This window comes from Talpa europaea (genome assembly GCF_964194135.1).
Source record: "Talpa europaea genome assembly, chromosome: 13".
In the NCBI taxonomy this organism is placed as follows: Eukaryota; Metazoa; Chordata; class Mammalia; order Eulipotyphla; family Talpidae; genus Talpa; species Talpa europaea.
In genome coordinates, this window is record NC_140080.1 from 32,061,771 (window position 1) to 32,083,211 (window position 21,441).

At 42.3% G+C, this 21,441-nt stretch overlaps 1 protein-coding gene across 1 annotated transcript in view; it reads left to right on the forward strand.

Moving 5' to 3' along the window:
* The window catches only part of KDM3B (lysine demethylase 3B), a gene marked incomplete at both ends in the record, with an annotated part of 59,968 nt that extends 41,302 nt beyond the window's left edge, over positions 1-18,666 (forward strand). The window contains 12 exons of the mRNA XM_084251736.1: positions 416-543; positions 2,250-2,529; positions 3,232-3,488; positions 6,314-6,580; positions 9,264-9,435; positions 9,849-9,939; positions 10,072-10,202; positions 10,862-10,981; positions 12,243-12,382; positions 12,635-12,811; positions 14,504-14,638; positions 18,586-18,666. Coding sequence (XP_084107862.1) covers positions 416-543; positions 2,250-2,529; positions 3,232-3,488; positions 6,314-6,580; positions 9,264-9,435; positions 9,849-9,939; positions 10,072-10,202; positions 10,862-10,981; positions 12,243-12,382; positions 12,635-12,811; positions 14,504-14,638; positions 18,586-18,666 — 1,979 coding nt within the window. The remainder of the gene's footprint in view (positions 1-415; positions 544-2,249; positions 2,530-3,231; positions 3,489-6,313; positions 6,581-9,263; positions 9,436-9,848; positions 9,940-10,071; positions 10,203-10,861; positions 10,982-12,242; positions 12,383-12,634; positions 12,812-14,503; positions 14,639-18,585) is intronic.
* Between the last annotated feature and the right edge of the window lie 2,775 nt (positions 18,667-21,441).

The window sequence follows — 21,441 nt, forward strand, 5'->3', positions numbered from 1 at the left end:
TTTTTTTCACTTTTTTTTAGGTATAACATATAGTAAAGTACATATATCTCGAGGGTACCATTCAGAACGTTTACATACTCTGAACATTAAGAAAACTACCCATAGTTTTTCCTGGAGGATGTTGCCTAGAGGAGGGAGAAATTGTGTAACTTAGTGGTTAAGAGTGCACAGAATTTTAAAGCTAGATATACCAGTGTTAAACTCTTAGTACTTTCATTTACCACCTACGTGTACTTGAGCAAATGACCTAACTTCTCTGTGTCTCAATTTCATCATCAAAAATTGAGGATAAGTCTGCTACCTTACTGAAATGTGGTAAGGATTGAGGAAGACAATATATAAATAATATACTTAGCACGACATATGGCGCATACAAGCTTTCTAATGTTAATTATTGTCGTTATCTTTTTTCCAGCTCTTTACAATATTGGAGATATGGTACATGCTGCCCGGGGCAAGTGGGGAATTAAAGCAAACTGCCCTTGTATTAGTCGGCAGAACAAATCTGTGTTGAGACCTGCTGTCACCAATGGAATGTCACAGGTAAAGATGGTATGTTTGGGTATAACTGAGTGAAATGTAAGTTTTTAATGCCAGAAAATTCTCCATTTTTCACTCCATTAACCCAGGCTACTAAGGGCTTCTAAGGGAATGAGGCAGTAGAGAAGCATTTTTAGAGAGAGCCAAAAAAAAGTTACTGAGATTTTAATTCCCCCTGACTACAGTTTATTGTCATTGAATTTTTTTCAATTGAGGTATAATTAACATATAACATTATATTAGTTTCTGGTATATAACATTGTATTAATTTCTGGTGTACAGCACAACTTGATACTTGTATATATTGTTAAATGATTGCCACACCAAGTTAAGTCAGTTAACATCCCTTTCAACATCTATTCTGTTAGCAATTTTCAAATAATACAATATAGGGCCTCCCTGGTGGCGCAGCAGCTTAAGCGCTGCGAAGCTGTCCACAACCTCTGCAGCGCGGGTCTGATTCCCGGCCAGCCAGGGAGAAATCCACATGGCGTGGCAGACCTCTCCTGCCTTGCCCGCTGCTCCCCTCAGCAGTATCTTCGGCTGTTCCCCTCAGCAGTATCTTTGGTCCATCTGCCTGTTCTGCTCCCCGTTCTGTCTCTGGTGAATTCTCTCACCATCCTGCACCTCTGACCTGTACTCCAGTTCTTGTATGTATGTATAAATAAATCTCAAAAAATAAAAATAAAAGCTTCAAATATACAATACAGTATTATTCATTGATAAATAACACAAAGAGAGGCCTTGCATTTGTCAAGATTTATACCTTTAACTCTGTTTCAGTGATGAATATTAAAAGGTTACTAGGGAAAGAGGTCAGATGCACATTATAATTAATATAGATAGCTATGTGATATTCTACTTATGTAACATGATATATACCACTGCAATGCAATCCTGTTACAGTACATAAATGTATCAAAGTAACATGTACACCACAGAAAATTTTTTCAATGTTATTGGGAATACCATTGGTGTTCAGTCCTATCTGTATGCTTTGTTCCTGTCCTTGTTAGGTGCAGAGGACAGAAATAATAATATTGGCATTCTGGGCTGAGATCATTCAACCCTGAAAGCAATCCCCTGCCTCCAGAGAGGCAGTGGTTTTCTCATTCCCTGTGAGAGGTGGAGGTCATTCTGTTTTGAGAGTGACTAATATGGAAAAAAAAAAAAAAAAAAAACAGTAAAAAGCACAGCTGCACAACTAAGTGCTTACATTTGAAGGCCCTTCCAGGAACACTACTGATAACCTGGTTAGTAAGAGATGCAGGTGTTATTGCTGAGGGATCGCAAGATGTATTTTAATAGATTTGAAATTTAGAGCAAATTGTGGAAAATTCAGTAATGAATAACAAATACTTATTGTGCATTTATGTGTGCCAGACAGTATGTTAAACTCTGCATGTATTATGTAATTTAATTGTCAGAACAGTTCTATGAAAACACATTTTAGTTACCAGTTTGCCACTGCAGTTATTGAACCTTAAGCATGTGAAACTAATACTTTTACTTGCAAATCTTGTTAATTGGCATGTTAAAGAACTCAAAAAATGTATGTTAAATTGATGAAAGAATGAAATAGCAGTTGATGGGACAGTTTCAAACTGTTTTGCCAGACATACTTAGTGTCAGCAGACATTGCTATTTGTGTTTTATTTTTTCTACGCCAAGGACAGCGCTCTTAATCATGTTGGCCTTCTGTGTTTTAGCTTCCTAGCATAAACCCTAGTGCCTCTTCTGGAAATGAATCCACCTTCTCAGGCGGAGGAGGAACTGCAGGGGTAACAACTCCAGATCCCGACCACATTCCCAAAGCTGACAGCACTGACATCAGATCTGATGAGCTTCTGAAAGCAGACAATTCTGCATCAAATAGCAATAGTGAGCTAAAAGCCATCAGGCCCCCTTGCCCTGACACAGCCCCACCCTCCTCTGCCCTGCACTGGTTGGCAGATTTAGCAACTCAAAAGGCTAAAGAAGAAACAAAAGGTGAGATTATAAGACTCTGCCCTTCTTGTGGCTGGAACGCTGTTATTCTGGGATTCTTCAGTCTCTCACATAACCATCCACATTGATGAACCATGCCACTGATCATATAGAATGAGGGAATCTGTCAAATTATTTCTGCAAGTGGAGATTTTTCAAAAGACATAGGCCCACACTCTACCAGACCCCTTTAGTCAGAACTGATGCAGGATTTTGAAACAAACTTCCCAGGTGGTTGTGTTACTCAGCCAGGTTGAGGGCTAGACTTAGTTTTCAGTAGACACAAAAACCATGTTGTTTAAAAATGCAGATTTCTACGCCCCACCAGAACTAATAAACGAAAAACAGAGTAAGACCAAGAATCTCTATTTTTAAGAAGTACTCCCGCAATTCAAATGCACAAGTATTCTGGAGACACGTTTAAAGAAACACTGTCTTAGACAGTAGGGGCGAGGAAAGATGGGTGGAGACAAAAGGAGCTTTGAAATCCAGATCTGGGAAAGAGGAAGCAAAAGAGAATCTCCTTGGCCATGAGACCTCCTGTAGTCTCATCTGCTCTTCCTGGGCCCAAGTAAACCATGTGTAGCTTGGGGACAAGGGAGACCAGAGTTTTTCCTCCTCCCCACTCAGCTGATGTGTAGGAGTCAGTTGCCTGCTGGGTTTTTCTTGTCACGTCTAATGCTATTCCCTGTTATGTTCTTGCAGAAGCAGGGTCCCTGAGGTCGGTGCTCAACAAAGAGTCTCATTCACCCTTTGGGCTGGACTCATTCAACTCCACTGCAAAGGTCTCTCCGTTGACTCCAAAGCTTTTTAACAGTCTGTTACTGGGTCCCACTGCCTCCAACAACAAAACCGAAGGCTCTAGCCTTCGAGACCTCCTTCACTCCGGGCCGGGAAAGCTTCCTCAAACCCCCTTGGACACAGGCATACCCTTCCCCCCGGTCTTCTCTACATCCTCAGCAGTAAGTGTCCTTTTGTACAATTGTAGCCTTTCTGCTTTCCCATGGAAGAACTATCAGAGAGCTGATAACTGGATTAGAGAGTATATGGGGTGACTTGTGTTCTTTACGTTATCTGCCGAACAGACAAGCTCTCTAAGCTTTGGCAGTGTTTGAGAGCCTTTGAAATAGTGAACCTGGGGATTCAGTAGAGATTGAGACATTGAACAATTTCAGTCATTAACAAAAAAGAGAATTGTATTTTCTTGACAGTAACAGACCTTAAACTTTTTTATAACCTAAGCAGTGCAATCATATCTTCTTCTCTTAGCTATCTAATAGATGTCTCAAACTGAACGCATCCAAGACCACACTCCTGATCTGTCTGTAAACTGGTTCCTGCTTTAGTTTTCCTCTTGATCAGTGGCATTTCCATTCTTCTAATTGCTCAGCCAAAAATTTTAGTCATCTGGGGATTCTCATATTTCATATCAAAGCTGTCAGCAGATCCTTTTATATTCAGAGTCCACTCATTTCACATCAGTTCCACTGCTTCCTCTCAAATCTAAGCATTTCTTGTCTGAATTTTTGCAGTAAACTCTTTAGCCCCCCTTTATTTCCTCCCCTTCCACTCTACAGTCTATATTCAGTACACTCTACATTCTATTTACAGTGTAGAATGATCCTTTTAAAATGTAAGTCATGGGCCTCCCCCCAGTGGCACAGCAGTTAAGCGCTGGTTTGCGAAGCTGCCCACAGCCTCTGCAGCACCAGTTCGATCCCCGGCCACCGGGCAAGGGTCCCACATGGCACGCAGACCTCTCCTGCCGCCCGCTGCTCACCTCAGCAGTGTATTTCATCAGTCTGCCTGTTCTGTTCCCAACTCTGGCTCTGGTGAATTCTCTCACCCTCCTGCACTTCTGACTGTACCCAGTGCTTGTAAATAAATAAATAAATCTTTAAAAATAAAATAAAATAAAATGTAAGTCATATCACCCCTGCCTAAAATCCTTCAAGGGCTTCCTGTTTCTCATAATAAAAGCAGAGTCCTTGAACAGACTGTAGCACTCCGGCTCTGTATGTGTGTCTTCTCACTTCTCTCACTTCGGCTACCACTCTCCTTTCTTGTTCACTCCACTCTAGTTGCACCTCCATGAACTTATTCCTTGAACATGACCAGGCATGCTCCCTTTACATTGGTCTTTTTCCCCGTGCAACCAGATGGCTTCCTTCATTATCAACTTCCTCTCCTCCCTTCTGAAAAGTCACTGCCTCAGTAAACCTTCTCAGATTGCCCTTTTTTAAAAATTACTTAATGTATTTATTTTCTTACATCATTATTCTTTTTGTATTTGATTTCTCCCCTTAGGTGTAGTTCCTATAGTTCTCCTACCACCACATCACCCATGAATCACTGTGTTCTCTCCCCTGTTTTGATCCCTCTGCCTCCCCTTCCCCTGCTTTATACCTCAGATCTGTAGTTTGCCTAGAACATCCTTTTTAGAAGTCCATTCCACTCCCATCCTCCACTCATGCCTGCTTCTTCTATACTTACTTTTTCCATAGCTTATTACCATCTGACTTAATGTGGTTTGTTTATTGTCTCTCTTGCCTCTCCTTAAAGGTACTTTTGACTATTTTACTCACCACTATATCCCCAGTACTACCATGTTTATACTGTAGGTGTTTAATAGCATTTAATGAACCATTGAATTCACAAGGTACAAAAGTTAAAAGATAGATACGAGTTTATAATGAAACATCTCCTTCTTCCCATTGTCTCCCAGATACCTGTTCCTCTTCTGAGGGTCACCATTGTTGCATGAGTACCCTTCCAGTGATACTGTTATAAGGGTACAGTTTTTTCCCTCTCCTTTTACACAGGTGTTCTACACATTGCTTTTCTGTTTTCATTTTATATATCTATATATCTTGGAGATCATTTCAAACAAGTACATAAACATGCTTCTCATTCTGTAATTTGATGAATTGTGTGTAGTTGAGCTCTGTACAATGTGGGTTATTGGTTTCCCTTTTGGACAAGTGACTTTTAAGAAAATTAGGGCTCTGATTTATCATTACTTGCTCCTATACTCAGTTCCTTTTTTTTTTTTTTTTAATGTTCCCAGGATATTACATGATTGCACATACTCTATAGAGATAATGATTAGTGACATTCAGGCATAAGGTTATCAAGTTTCCAAAAGCCCTCTCCCTCCTTCAGTTCTGTCACTTTCATCTCTGGGCCTGAACTCACCCATCAGCTAAAACAAATGAGATATTGTCAATGGAGTAGTAGCAGGAGAAGAATTGGGCAGCAGGAGACTACTTTGAGAATATATAGTTCATCTTGGATACTCCTTATTGGGGTATATTCCCTGGTGCAAAACCAGTGCCTTGATAAGTCACTTCAATCACTTAATTGAAGTTTTCTATGCCTTGGGCATGCTGGCCAGACAATTTATTGATATAACTCTCAAAATAAACATTCTTTTTTACTAAGTTATAACGTTTTGTGATCTTTGCAGCCTATACACATATGCTTAATACAGGATCAAATATAAAGATTTTTTTTAGTTTCAAATCTCTTGAGGCAAAGGGGATTTTTCTGTACTTTACTCTCATGAATGTAAAGCAAAATATGCAGAAGAGGAAAATTTAAGTTTGTGTTTTTTTTTTAAGATATTAATAGCCTCTCCCTCTAATGATAAAAAAAAAAAAATCCAGTAACTTTTATGAAACTTAATTAGGTAGACAGAACTCCTTCTTGTGAATACAAGTGTGAGACACTTTTAATGTTCTTCTCTGGATGCCTCAGTCAAATTTACCTGATGGTTTTCTATTCACAGGGAGTGAAGAACAAGGCCAGCCTACCCAACTTCCTTGACCACATCATTGCCTCAGTGGTAGAAAATAAGAAAACCTCAGATGCTGCAAAGCGGGCCTGTAACTTGACCGATACCCAAAAAGAGGTGAAGGAGATGGTGATGGGGTTAAATGTGCTGGATCCCCATACTTCCCACTCCTGGCTTTGTGATGGAAGACTTCTGTGTCTCCATGACCCCAGCAACAAAAACAATTGGAAGATCTTCCGGGAGTGTTGGAAGCAAGGCCAGGTAAGCAGGAACAAGCAGTTCCTAGGGCCAGTTGGCTGCCTGCCTGTCTGCTTGCTTGCCTACTGTAGCACAAGCATAGATAGAGTTCTCCTAGGTCTTTTGCCAGAGAGATTTAGATAAGTAAGTTCAATATAGACAGTTTTGCTCCTTTGAGTTTTCTTAGATTTCTTTTTTTTTAACATCTTTATTTATTTATTTTTAAGATTTATTTATTTATTTATACAAGCACTGGGTACAGTCAGAAGCGCGGGAGGGTGAGAGAATTCGCCAGAGCCAGAGCTGGGAGCAGAACAGGCAGAAGGACCAAAGTACACTGCTGAGGGAAGCAGCGGGAGGCAGGAGAGGTCTGCGCGCCATGTGGGACCCTCCTCCGGTGGCCAGGGAGCAGCCGGGGATCGAACTGGCACTGCAGAGGCTGCGGGCAGCTTCGCAACCCAGCGCTCAATTGCTGCGCCACTGGGGAGGCCCTTAGATTTCTTTTTTTAAAGATTTATTTTTTTTATTTTTTTATTTATACAAGAGCTGGGGTACAGGCCAGATGCACGGGAGAGTGAGAGGATTCACCAGAGACAGAGCAGGGAACAGAACAGGCAGACTGATGAAATACACTGCTGAGGGAGCAGCGGGTGAGACAGAAGAGGTCTGCTTGCCACGTGGGTTGCTCTAAGGCCAGTGGGGATCGAACTGGCACTGCAAAGGCTGCAGACAGCTTCACAGCGCTGCGCTCAACCATCTATACCACCAGGGAGGCCCGAGTTTTCTTGGATTTTTAGATAGATTGTGAATTATTTTATTTCAGTGTTATTTAGCTCTAGCTCTATATTTTTTTTTTTTAACACTTTTTTTTTTATAGAGGCATGTTTTATTTATTTATTTGTTTGTTTGTTTATACAAGCACTGGGTACAGTTAGAAGCGCAGGAGGGTGAGAGAATTCACCAGAGCCAGAGCGGGGAGCAGAGCAGGCAGAAGGACCGAAGCACACTGCTGAGGGGAGCAGCGGGCGGCAGGAGAGGTCTGCACGCCATGTGAGACCCTCCTCCGGTGGCCGGGGAGCAGCCGGGGATCGAACCGGTGCCGCAGAGGCCGCGGGCAGCTTCGCAACCCAGCGCTCAACCGCTGCGCCACCGGGGAGGCCCTCTAGCTCTATATTCTTAAAAGGGCAGTTGAGGGGCCTCCCTGGTGGTCCAAGGGGTTAAGACGCAGCACTGTAAAGCTGTCTGCAGCCACTGCTGCACGAGTTCAATCCCTGGCCAGGGAGGTGACCCACAGGGCGCAGCAGACCTCTCCTGTCTTGCCCACTGCTCCCCTCAGCAGTGTATTTCAGTAAATCCAGCTGTTCTGCTCCCCATTCTGTCTCTGGTGAATCCTCTCATACCCCACACCTCTGGCCTGTACCCCAGTTCTTATATGCATAAATAAATAAATCTTTAAAAAAATAAAAATAAAAGGGCAGTTGAAATTACTGTTAGATGGTAATCTGGCATTGGTGACACCTTTAGAGGAAAATCCTTACATGTGATAGGGGTTGAGGTGAAGGTGGGTAGAAGTAGGTGGTACTTTCATAGGTAAATGTTTCAAGTCCACATGAGTGTGTATGGTATTGTGAAAACACTTCCTGATTTTTATTCATTTATTTTTAAAGATTTATTTATTTTTAAAGATTTATTTATTTATGCAAACAAGACCTGGGGTATAGGCCAGAGATGCAGGGGGTGAGAGGATTCACCAGAGACAGAGTAGGGAACAGAACAGACAGATTGACTGAAGTACACTGCTGAGGGGAGCAGCAGGCAAGTCAGGAGAGGTCTGCTGCGCCATGTGGGTAGCTCCCTGGCCAGTCAGGGATCAAACTCCTGCTGCAGAGGCTGCGGATAGCTTCATAGTGCTGTGCTTAACCCCTTGCGCCACCAGGGAGGCCCCTATTTATATTTTTTTAGGATTTATTTTTATTTATTATGCCTACAAGAACTGGGATATAGGCCAGAGGTGCAGGGAGCAGAGAAGATTCACCAGCAGACAGCGCGGGGATCTACTGAAATACACTGCTGAGGGCAGCAGCAGAGACAGGAAAGGTCTACTGTGCAATTATGTGCGTTAGCAGGGTATCAAACTCATGTTGCAGTGGCCGGCAATAGCTTGGTAGTGCTGAGACTTTAACCCCTAAGCCACCAGGGATTTTTATACTGTATAATCAAGTGTTTGAAGAAGAGGGAGGTTATGGAACTTTCTAGGTAGTTTTTCATTCCAGTGTGAGAAAGTAGTCTCGAAGATGCATTTGCCAGTGTTTTGTCTTCTCACTTTAAAATAGTTGTAGGGTACCTCACTGGTGTCTCCGCGCTGTCACCTCTATAACCTGAGTTCGATCCCTGGCCCCACTCCCTGAACCTCTGGCCTACCCCCCAGTTCTTCTACATAAAAGAAATAAATGAACAAACAATAAGTAAATAAATAAATAGTGGTAGGTACTAGGACAGCAGAGGTGAAGTCTATTGCATGTCCTCCCAGGGTGAGGGTCAAGTATAAATATGGAATAGAAGTCATTTCCATTTGCTTTATCTGACATGAAACCAATAAATTATGAAACTGGAAGGAATAATAAATCATCATGAAGAAGAGGCCATCCCCAGAAAACCAAAAAATAATTCCACATTGACTCTGATAATGATATATTTCTTTCCACAGCCAGTGCTGGTTTCAGGGGTACATAAAAAACTCAAGTCTGAACTCTGGAAGCCAGAAGCCTTTAGCCAGGAATTTGGAGACCAGGATGTGGACTTGGTGAACTGCAGGAACTGTGCTATAATTTCTGACGTGAAAGTTCGGGATTTCTGGGATGGCTTTGAGATTATATGCAGTAAGTAACTTGCTACCTGACTCAGTAATGGTAGACTGGGAAGTAAGCATCTCTGTACCTAGTCCTGCCCTTGGAATTATAAATTGTATCCTCTTGCAGGAGGGACATTCTGTGCCAGCCTTGTAGTTCACATGACAATTAAATGACTCCCAGAGTATGCCTGGGTTTTGAGTCTGTGATCCCACAAAGTGTGTGGAATACTTTCAGTCTGAGGAAAGGAGGTAGAATCCCTGTGAGATGGAACAATATAGAGTGTATTAAAGCAGTAGGTAAAAAAAATGAAGTCTACCTAATCCGTAATCAGAAGTTACAGTTCTGAAAATAAGAGCTTAGTTTCCTAAAATATGAAGTCACTGGGAAATTGGCAGTAGCCAGTCCAGCAGATGTTTATGGAAATGTTTTCTGTGTTACAGAACGATTAAGGTCAGAAGATGGGCAGCCAATGGTGCTCAAACTCAAAGACTGGCCGCCTGGAGAAGATTTTCGGGACATGATGCCAACAAGGTCAGTGAACTGCGGTGGGTCATCTGCAGACACTTGTGTTTTGCTGAATCCATCAGAGTAACATAGATAAGTGAACTTGGCCTGTGCTTTTTCCCCTGTAATAGCTAAGACATCTTTACTGACCTTTTGTAGGTTTGAAGATCTGATGGAGAACCTTCCTCTACCAGAATATACCAAACGAGATGGCAGGCTCAATCTGGCCTCTAGGCTTCCCAGCTACTTTGTAAGACCTGATCTGGGACCCAAGATGTACAATGCTTATGGTATGAGAGGCCATGATTGCCCCTTCTGTATACTTATTGTTCCCATTTCACCTGTAGAGGGAGATCTGTAGTCAGGGTCATGTATAAAGATGATAGTCAGCAAGTGACAGCCACTGGAGAAGTTAATAGTATCCAGGGTGGTTTTGGATATGTCTGTTTGTTAAACTGATTTGTATTACATCTACATGTGCCCAGCCCATAAACTTACATAGTTAGAAAGTTTCCTCTGAAAAATTCCATTAAAAGAGACATGATTCTTCGTTTTTAAGAGATTTCAGAAAATAACACTGAAGAGGTCTGAAAACCACAGCAACCAGATAACTCTTTATGAAGTTGCTGTAATATCTTAGATCATCAGGAAAGCCAATTTTCATTTGAATAGCACTCATGCCTGTTTCTGTTTTGCTTTTGAAGGATTTTTTAGTGGGTCAAATTGATTCTCGCTCCAAAACTAACAATAGTGTCAATGAAGCTAGAAATCAGTTTTAAAATATTAAATAAGAGAGGAGGAGAGAGTGGTTTATTAATAAACAAATACACTTCTCTTTCTCAATGTTAGTCATTTAAGAACATCTTTGAGTATGGTTTTGTTTGTAGAATCTATGTGATTTCTTCAAAATACTGACCTTCAACCATGCATGTCTCCCTTTTACCTTTAGGTTTAATAACAGCAGAAGATAGAAGAGTTGGCACAACAAATCTTCACTTAGATGTGTCTGATGCAGTTAATGTGATGGTGTATGTTGGGATCCCCATCGGGGAGGGTGCTCATGATGAAGGTATGATTTCCAGAGTCCACTGCTACAGGAGGTGAGGCTTGTCCTCAGGAGTAGAATTGGGTGTCTTCTTCCTCAGTCAGAGTGAATGGCCCTTTAAATGTCTGCTGGGCCTGATGTATAGTAGGTACCCAGTGACTATTGCTAGACAAAGGGAGATTTGACAAGGAAAGAGGTGCTGCTTGTGTATCTTAGCCAGAATCATTGTGCTTCTGGGAATGCCGCTCTTTTCAACTAAGTTATAGAGACACAAAGAGGAATGAAAAAGAAAGGGCAAACCAGTCTGCTTGGTCCATCAGCCACATCAGCTATGGTGTGAGACCGATGATAAAACTAGTTCACCTGGACAGAAAGGAAGTATAAAAGTGGTTATTCACTGCTTTTGCGCTCCCATCTCAGTATAAAAGTAATATGTGTTGGGCCTCCCTGGTGGTGCAAGGGGTTAAGCACAGCACTGTGAAGCTATCCGCAGCCTCTGCAGCATGAGTTTGATCCCCAGCCAGCCAGGGAGCTACCCACATAACGCAGCAGACCTCTCCTGTCTTGCCCACTGCTCCCCTCAGCAGTGTATTTCAGTCAGTCTGCTGGTTCTGTTTCCCACTCTGTTCTGGTGAATTCTTTCACCCCCCACACCTCTGGCCTGTACCACAGTTTTTATATGCATAAATAAATAAATCTTAAAAAAAAAAAAGTAGTGTGTTAAGTTGTAGACAACATAGAAAATTTTAAAGGGGAAAAATTAGGCACTCAAGATCTCAAGTCAGAGAAAATCAGTATCATTATTTTATTATATTTCCTACCATGCATTTGCTTTTGATTCTACGCTCCTAAGATCCTTCCATTATGCTATCTATTAAAGGATTATAGTAGACAAGGATTAGAGGCCAACTCTCTTACCTTGCCAGAAAAATTTTATACTTTGTGTCCTTATATCCACAGAATCCTACAGTTTGAGGGGTCTTAAGAAAGCAATATAGAGTTCATCTACTTGTAGCAGGAAATAACCTACAATTTAAACATAAGATCAGGCTACACTATTTGAGCACATTTTAAAAGAACACTGTACCTCAAAAAAATGCTTACAGAGGGAAGAATTAGGATCACACTTAGATCAATTTGAGTTTTGATTCCTTGATTCTACCTCGTATTGCTCCAGGGAGATAAAGAATAGAAGAGATTAAACTTGTTTGAATTGGCCATTTTCCCTCACTCAGAAGTATTGAAATAGCTGGCTGCATTGAAACATATCATTTTCTCTTTTCAGAGGTACTCAAGACAATTGATGAGGGTGATGCAGATGAGGTGACAAAGCAGAGGATTCATGATGGAAAGGAGAAGCCTGGTGCTTTGTGGCATATCTATGCAGCCAAGGACGCAGAGAAGATACGGGAGTTGCTCCGAAAGGTATGCCCTAAGTGGATCTAAGGTGCTGAGACAGAGAATCTGGGGTTTCTCACATGGAGTCCTTGGACATTAAAGGACAGTTTCCTCTTTGGTATAATACCCCAAAGGTGTGACTCCACACCTGGAGCTTGCTGAATAGAATAAATCAGAATTTGTGGCCCACCAGGGATGTTGCTACAAGTTGGGTGTGTGCTCTTAATTTATATGTATTTATTGGTTTTTCCTATCTTTGGATTCTGATCATGGCTTCAGGTTGGAGAAGAGCAAGGCCAAGAGAATCCCCCTGATCATGACCCAATTCATGACCAAAGTTGGTACCTGGACCAGACGCTCCGTAAGAGACTCTATGAGGAGTATGGTGTGCAAGGATGGGCTATCGTTCAGTTCCTGGGTGATGCCGTCTTCATACCTGCTGGAGCCCCACATCAGGTAGGTTCAAACTTGGGAGTTGGGCTCCACATTTCTCTGGGTTAATTTATTTCTGATTTTCTTTTTTTGCTTATCTGGCAATAGGCCAATCTGGGTCAGCTCAAAATGACAGCATTAGGTTAATGACTCTCAAACTATGACTTTTTTTTTCTTTTTTTTTTTTTTATTAAATAATAAATTTTATTTTTATATTCCCCCATACAACTGCACATGCCCCATTCTGACCCCAATCCCTCCCCTCCCGGCCCCCACCCCCCAAAAAGTGTCTCTGGTTCATAGTTTTTGTTGATTTTGATTTTCACTTTCTTATAGTTATTCTTTTTCCTGATCCCTTATATAAGTTTTCTAGATTCCTGCTATGAGTGAGACCATCCAGTATTTTTCTTTTTCTTTTTGGCTTATTTCGCTGAGCATGATCCCTTCCAGCACCATCCATGTTGCTGCAAATTGCATGTGTTTATCTTTTTTGAATGCTGAGTAATATTCCATGGTATATATGTACCACATCTTCTTGATCCAGCTATGACTTATTTTTTGCTTTTTAACTTTTCTTCTCTTTTTTATTTTTTTTTAAGATTTATTTATTTATGCATACAAGAACTGGGATACAGGCTAGAAGTGCAGGGAGTGATAGGATTCACCAGAGACAGAATGGGGAGCAGAACAGCCGAATTTACTGAAATACACTGCTGAGGGAGTAGCGGGAGACAGGAGAGGTCTGCTGCGCCCTGTGGGTCACCTCCCTGGCCAGGGATTGAACTTGTGCTGCAGTGACTGCCAATGGCTTCATAGTGCAGCAACTTAACCCCTTGGGCTACCAGGGAGGCGCCTCTTCTGTTTAATTTTAAATCACCATTTTAAAGAAAATGTAACAAGAGAGACTCTTAAAAGAATAAGTGAGAGTCTAAGGTTGCATGCAGGTTAATGTGGTCTTCGTGAGCTTCCCCATTGTATACTGTAGCAAAGGCCAAAAATGCAGAACGTGATGGTGCAGCCCTCTCTGCAGATACTTGTAAAGTAGATCTCACACTCAGGTGTGGCTTTATAAGCAAATGATTACACAAATAGGGGCTGTATCATTGGTTTTGACGAGTAAATAAACTTCTATTAGATGATGGAGAAGAGATTCATTCTAAAACAAAAGACAAGAAAATGACTAGGTCAGATCATGCTATAAGAAGGTGTTACTCTGGGGGAAAAAAAAAAAAAGAAGGTATTAATCTGTTCCAAAATGTCTCCAACTGGAAATGCTCAATGAAGTAAGAAATTATTGGGAAGGCAATACAGTTTGTTTTCTTAGGTGTCCTTTGTTGGAAGTATCGTTCTAAAACATTTGTTCATGTTGTTTTGACTATCCTTATGTTTTTACCACATGACAGTAAATGCTATGGGGGTTTATTTTGTTTCGTTTTTTTTGAATGAAAGTCCCAACTTAGCTACCCCTGCTACCACTTTTCATTCCCCTCATTCTGCCTTCCTCAAAGGTAGTCTGCTTTTAACAGTATTTTTCTAGACCCTTTTCTGTGCAAATATGTACCTTTTTATTTATAAATTTATATTTAGTTTTTGTACTTTTTTCCTATTGAAATTAAATACTTGTATTTCCAATTTTTTTAATAACTTCACGGAAGTTTCCATGTATTATTGAATCTCTAATGCCTGCTGCTTTCGCTCTGTCCTTTACCCTCACAGGTCCACAATCTATACAGTTGCATAAAAGTAGCAGAAGACTTTGTATCTCCAGAACATGTAAAGCACTGTTTCCGCCTGACCCAGGAATTTAGGCATCTCTCTAACACTCACACAAACCATGAGGATAAACTGCAGGTAAATAACTCCTTCACCCCCTAACCCTCACCCCCATCCCATCATTCATCTCCTACTCATCTACATACAGAGGAGAGTCATTCTGCTGAGGGTACACTCGGGGGTATATAACTATGGAAGAGGGATGACTAAGGGAACCATGTCAAGGAGGTTGGAGTCCTCCCTCCAGGAAGTTTTTTTTTTTTTTTTTTTTTTTTTTTTTTTTTTTTTTTTTTTTTTATAGAGGCATGCTTTATTTATTTGTTTGCTGGTTTGTTTGTTTGTTTTGTTTATACATGCACTGGGTACAGTCAGAAGCGCGGGAGGGTGAGAGAATTCACCAGAGCCAGAGCGGGGAGCAGAGCAGGCAGAAGGACCGAAGTACACTGCTGAGGGGAGCAGCGGGCGGCAGGAGAGGTCTGCACGCCATGTGGGACCCTCCTCTGGTGGCCGGGGAGCAGCCGGGGATCGAACCGGCGCTGCAGAGGCCGCGCGCAGTTTCGCAACCCAGCGCTCAACCGCTGCGCCACCGGGGAGGCCCTCCCTCCAGGAAGTATTTAATCATTCCTCTTCAGGTTTGCTTTAAAGAATCTTCTAACCTAATCACTTCCAGTGTGACAGTCTTCTATTTCTCTGTCACTAGGAGATACAGTGGTTTAGCGTAGTAACTGACCAGACCAGACAGACTTTCCCAGTCAGGTGGGAGAAGCACTGTGGTTTAAAAAACCAAGTGTGTGGGCCTCCCCGGTGGCGCAGTGGTTGAGCGCTGGGCTGCGAAGCTGCCCGCAGCCTCTGCAGTGCCAGTTCGATCCCCGGCTGCTCCCCGGCCACCGGAGGAGGGTCCCACATGGCCATGCGCAGACCTCTCCTGCCGCCCGCTGCTCCCCTCAGCAGTGTACTTCGGTCCTTCTGCCTGCTCTGCTCCCCGCTCTGGCTCTGGTGAATTCTCTCACCCTCCCGCGCTTCTGACTGTATCCAGTGCATGTATAAACAAAACAAACAAACAAATAAATAAATAAAATAAAAAACATGCCTCTATTAAAAATAAAATAAAATAAAATAAAATAAAATAAAATAAAATAAAAAACCAAGTGTATTTTAAACTTGGTTCTAAGAACCTTGGTTCAAAACAGCTTCTCACAGCAGATTCCTGTACAGACTCAATTTTAGAGCCCTGCTAGGGACTGTAATCTGTGTCCCTAAGAATGCATTCTCATAGGTGAGGACTGTTTTCCCCCTTGTAGGTCCAAGCCACATAATCAGATTAGGTTTTCCTCAGCTCCTGAAATGGATTGGAATGTTAAGGGCAGGATTTCATTGTTAACACACCTTGGTGCTTTAGGAGTATAAAAAGATAGAATAAGGAAGCAAGATTACCCAGGCATAACTTCAGCAACCTGAATATACTCTCTCCCAGCCTGTCACTTCTAGCATGTTTTTCCCATCGTGCCTGTGGCATGCGTGTGCATAATGAATGAGGTTAAAGATTTTTTCATGGTCAGGCCTCCCCGGTGGCGCAGCGGTTGAGCGCTGGGTTGCAAAGCTGCCCGCAGCCTCTGCAGTGCCGGTTCGATCCCCAGCTACTCTCCGGCCACTGAGGGTCCCACATGGTGCGCAGACCTCTCCTGCCGCCCGCTGCTCCCCTCAGCAGTGTACTTAGGTCCTTCTGCCTGCTCTGCTCCCTACTCTGGTTCTGGTGAATTCTCTCACCCTCCCACGCTTCTGACTGTACCCAGTGCTTGTATAAATAAATTTTAAAAATAATAATAAAAAAAAAGATTTTTTCATGGTCACTGATGAAGTCAAATCACCTTCAACCCTGAGTCTGATCTGTTTTGCTCTTCTTTTTTCAAAATTATGGAATATGTTAATCATAAAGTTCTCATACAAAGTGGCCATTACATTAATAGATAACATTGATATTACAGATATAATGCAAATATTCAGGCATCCATATTTCAGACTCCACATCCATTAGGTCTCTACTTGTGACAGACATGTCACCTTCAGCACTCCCACTGCTTCGTTTTTTTTCTGCAGTATTTTTTACCAACTAATGTACTATGTATTTTATCTGTTTCTTTCTGTTCCTACTATAATGTAAGCTTTCTAAGCTCCATAAAGGCAAGAATTTTACTGCTTTATTTACTGCTTTTCCCTAGCACAATATCTGACACAGAGTAGATACTCAGCAAAAATGTGTTGAATTAATTAAAATATTTTTGGTTAATAAAAATTTCCAGTGGAGAATAGTATGAAAAGACTTGTGCCCATCATACAGCTTTAAAAAGTATCAAGGGCCCCCCTGGTGGCTCAGGGGTTAAGTCTCATGCTATCAGTGCTATCAAGCTATCACCAGCCACTGAGGCATGAGTTCAATCCCCAGTCAGGGAGCTAACCCACATGGCGCATCAGACCTATCCTGTCTCGCCCACTGCTCCCCTCAGCAGTGTATTTCAGTACTTCTGCCTATTCTCCTCCCCACTCTGTCTCTGGTGAATCCTTTTATACACACACACACACACACACACACACTTCTGGCCTGCACCCCAGTTTTTGTATGCATAAATAAATAAAATAAAAAGAATACTACTTTCTCCCCCAGAGTTTTAAAAAATAATAATACATAAAAGCATGAAAAAGAAAAATATAAAGAAAGAAATTATCATATACGTATACAACAGTGACATTGTTGAAGCCTCCATGTACCTTTTCTCTACATTCTTGGTTAAAAAGTATCTTAACCTGTTCACTTTATTTTATTTTTTTTTTTTTTTTTTTTTTTTTTTTTTTTTTTTTAATTTTTTTTTTTTTTTTCTTTTATAGAGGCATGTTTTATTTATTTATTTGTTTGTTTGTTCGTTTGTTTCGTTTATACATGCACTGGGTACAGTCAGAAGCGCGGGAGGGTGAGAGAATTCACCAGAGCCAGAGCAGGGAGCAGAGCAGGCAGAAGGACCGAAGTACACTGCTGAGGGGAGCAGCGGGCGGCAGGAGAGGTCTGCGCACCATGTGGGACCCTCCTCTGGTGGCCGGGGAGCAGCCGGGAATCGAACCGGCGCTGCAGAGGCTGCGGGCAGCTTCGCAACCCAGCGCTCAACCACTGCGCCACCGGGGAGGCCCTGTTCACTTTATTTTAATAACTGTAATCTTCCTGCTTCACATATAATATATTGCAGTTTTTTGACAAAGTGGAAAATATATATGTGTATTTTCGCTTTGTGCATATATATATATATATACATATATGCATAAAGCGAAAACATGTCCAATAATCCTACCTGCCCACTGTTGGTTTAGTGCATTCTTGTTAGCTATAGGGCCTTAGGCAAGGTTCTTAATCATGAAACCTTGGTTTCCTCCATTTTTCATATGTAAAATGGGGGTAGTAAAAGAATCTACCTCAAAATGAAGTTCACATAAAGACCCTGGCAGTAGACCCTGGCCCAGCACTGAGATAATAGTTTAAAATATAGACCTTATGATTATGCTAAGTGAAAGATAGTTACTGAATGGGTTCGCTCACTTGTGGAACATAAATAGTCGAAGAAAACAATAGCACAACACAACAGGAAGAATTCACAGACTGTGAAAAATATGCTGGTTACCAGAGGGTATAAAGAGGGTGGGGGAAGAGAGGACAGGGGAGGGAAGGTGATGGGGTATTGACACTGGAGTTTTGATAAAGGCTGAGTGAAGCATGTACACATATGGAAGTGTAAAATTGTGCTCCCGAAAGTACTTAGTTATGTAAACAATTGGAAAACCAGTAAAATTTGTGGAAATCTATAAATTTCCAGACCTTATATTCCCCCATAATTCGTAAATCATCCTTGGGATTGATTTGGGAAGCACACATTGAAGGGTCTCCTCACTAACCATTAAGCTTGAAGTCAGAGTTTAGCATCCATTTCCGTGTGCACAATGCATGGGGCTGCCTTGTACTGACTTCTGATTGCTTTCTCCAGGTGAAGAACATCATTTATCATGCAGTGAAAGATGCTGTTGGCACACTCAAGGCTCATGAATCCAAATTGGCAAGGTCGTAGGTGTGGAAAAATTCCAAACTCCCCTGTGAAGCAGGTCTTTCACTCACAACACATACAGGGAATGGCAAGATTCTCTGCTGGAGCAGAGGCCCTCACTCGGAGCCAGTGTGGTCAGTATTACAAACTTCCAGCCACTCCTTTCTACGCTGCCTCAACACTGAAGGTTGACACAGGAAAGTCGCACTGTTCACACACACAGTTTCAGACTCCAAGCCGAGGGTGCCACATTCCCATCCTGTGGCCTTTTGGGACTCTGAATTGCTTGAACATCGCTGGGCTTTCCTGCACATTCTCTTGTCATTTGAGATTTCATGGAACCCAGGAAAGTGGGCACACCTTTCTTTTCTTTTTCTCTCGTGCCTAGTTAAGTAGGAATGTGTTTGGAGGTAGGGGGAATCACATAACTGGTACAAGTAGGGGCTCGTTGCTTAAACATGCCTGGTGGAAGCCTGACTGTGTCTCTGCACATGACCTCTGACACAGCTCATCCCAGGGGACAGGGTGAAGCCATTCCCCACAATCTCTCCCATGAACGCTGGAGTCTTAGCAGGACCCAGAGAGAACCCATTGCTTTTCCCAGGAGGCTCCAGGATTAGGAAACGTGTGTACTTAGTGAAAAATAGGTTTGTAGTGAAATAGTTACTATTTCATGAAAGTAGATATTTTTAGAATTTTTGAATACCACAGTTGTTTTCCTGGATTATGAGGAAAGGCACATTACATTTAGTCTTCCTTTCCGTAAAAAACTCTTTGAAACCAACTACTGCCCTTTATAGCACAAAATCAGCCAAAGCAGAATCCAAAAGAATTGGCTTTTTAGGATTTTTTAGTTTCTCCCCCTTCCATCTCAGTCCTATCTTGAGGGAACAGCCATCCGAGAAAGAACTTTGTCATGTCTGAACTGGGGTGTGTTCCTCGCACACACTGGTGACTCCCAGGACCGTTTTCACCCAGTACCAGCGTTCCCATGGGACTCCTCTTCCAGTTCCAAATGCAAAGGAAAGTTTGATTTCCTACGTGAGGCTTTTTGGTTCTTGGGTTTTTGTCCAGAAATATTTTCACTAAACTTTCCAACTCAGTGGAGTTTTATTAAGAATTTATTTGAAAATGATGGAACTTATTGGCCCATAGGTACATTGGGAAATGTATCTTCTTTCCAGCTGTACTGTAGTGCCCTGCAGGCTTGTTTATATGTTCACAGTTACTTTTTTTTTTTAAATAAAAGTCATTTACTGTAGAATACTTTTAATTTCACTTTCTGTATTTTAATTTTGTCGAAGGGCTGATTGGGATTTCCATGTTCTTATTAAAAATCTAACAAATCTGTTTGGAGTGGACTAAATCTTTACTGTGCTGAAAGCAAGGCCAGGTTGAGGGCAGGGTTGGAGGTGAAGGATAGTTCATTTTCTGTTCTTCGGTACATGGCTACATCCAATTTGTATTCTTTGCTTCCTGAATGTGTGTCCAGTTGGGAGAGAGACATGCTACAGTGAGGTCATTGTGGTTTGAGAGCTTGGAGGTGAGGATCGGGGCCACATGAGTTAGATGGTGGGAGGAGAGAAAGTCTTCCCATGGTGTATGCTCTGTGAACAGAGCAGGAAAGGTAGAGACCTGGCTACCCACATATGGCTACCCACACGTCCATCAGCCCACTTCAGACTTGGTGGGTGAATACCCAAATGGGATTTACTTTTGTTTACCAAGTAGCAATTAAAGTGGCTTGAGGGGTTAGGACAGTCTGTGTTTTCAATTAGAAAAGGCCCTTCAGAGGAGAGGAAGTTGTAAAGAATAGCAAGAGGGTCATCAGATGCTGCTCCCCGGAGCTTGATGGAAAACATCATCCAAAATGTTTGAGCCTGGAAATACAGTTATCAAGGCAGAAACAGACCATTGTGTGGTTCAAGGATACTGAGTTTGAAGAGGACTGGAACTCAGATACAGAGCTCTAAGTTGTCCTTTCAGCCTGTGTGGGCACAGGCTGATGCTGTGATCCTGAGGAGGATTACACCTTGACATAAAGGGCAGAAGAATCGCAGAAGCTTTGAAATGGGACAGGAAAGGAAAGCACTGCGGGGGAAAGGGTTGCAGAGGTTGGAGCTTTGTTGCTTTGGTGAAAATCAGGAGGCGGCTAGCCTACATTGTAGATATAAATGTCTTCAGAATTAGGGCACCCACTACACAGCAGTACCTGCCCATGGGGGTGGGACTGGAGCCCCTGGATCCATTTGCAACCTAGACAGCAGTCCTCTCAGCCCCTCTGAGAGGGTGTCACTCTCCTCCCCCAATGTGGGGTATCCACCTTGAGAGCACAGGACTCTGCTCCACTGCTAAACTTAGGAAGCTGCAACTACAGCTGATCAGATTGGGGGAAGGAGGTATTGGCTCCCGGCTGGAGTGACTGCTGATGTGTTCAGAAGGGGTGGGGTGAGCAGGTGCAGCTAACCTTTGATTCAGGAGTTCTTGCTGGCTTTACAAGGTCTGTGATGAGGGAGGCAGGAGGATTTAAGTCAGCAGCTGGGAAGAGTCGCCTGTTTCCTAGGTTCATATTTTAGTAGCATGACTTAGTGTTTCTGTGACCCTCAGCGAATCATCGAACCTCCCTACACTTCCCAGTCCCTTATCTTCAACATGAGGATAATTATAACCTCCGCCTTTTAGGATGGTGGGGAGGATTCACAGAAATAATGCAAGTCAAGCTGTTGGCGCAGGGCCTGGCACAAAGTAAGCACTCAGTAAGTCAGAGCTATTCTTCTTCGTGGGATGCTTAAGCCTCTC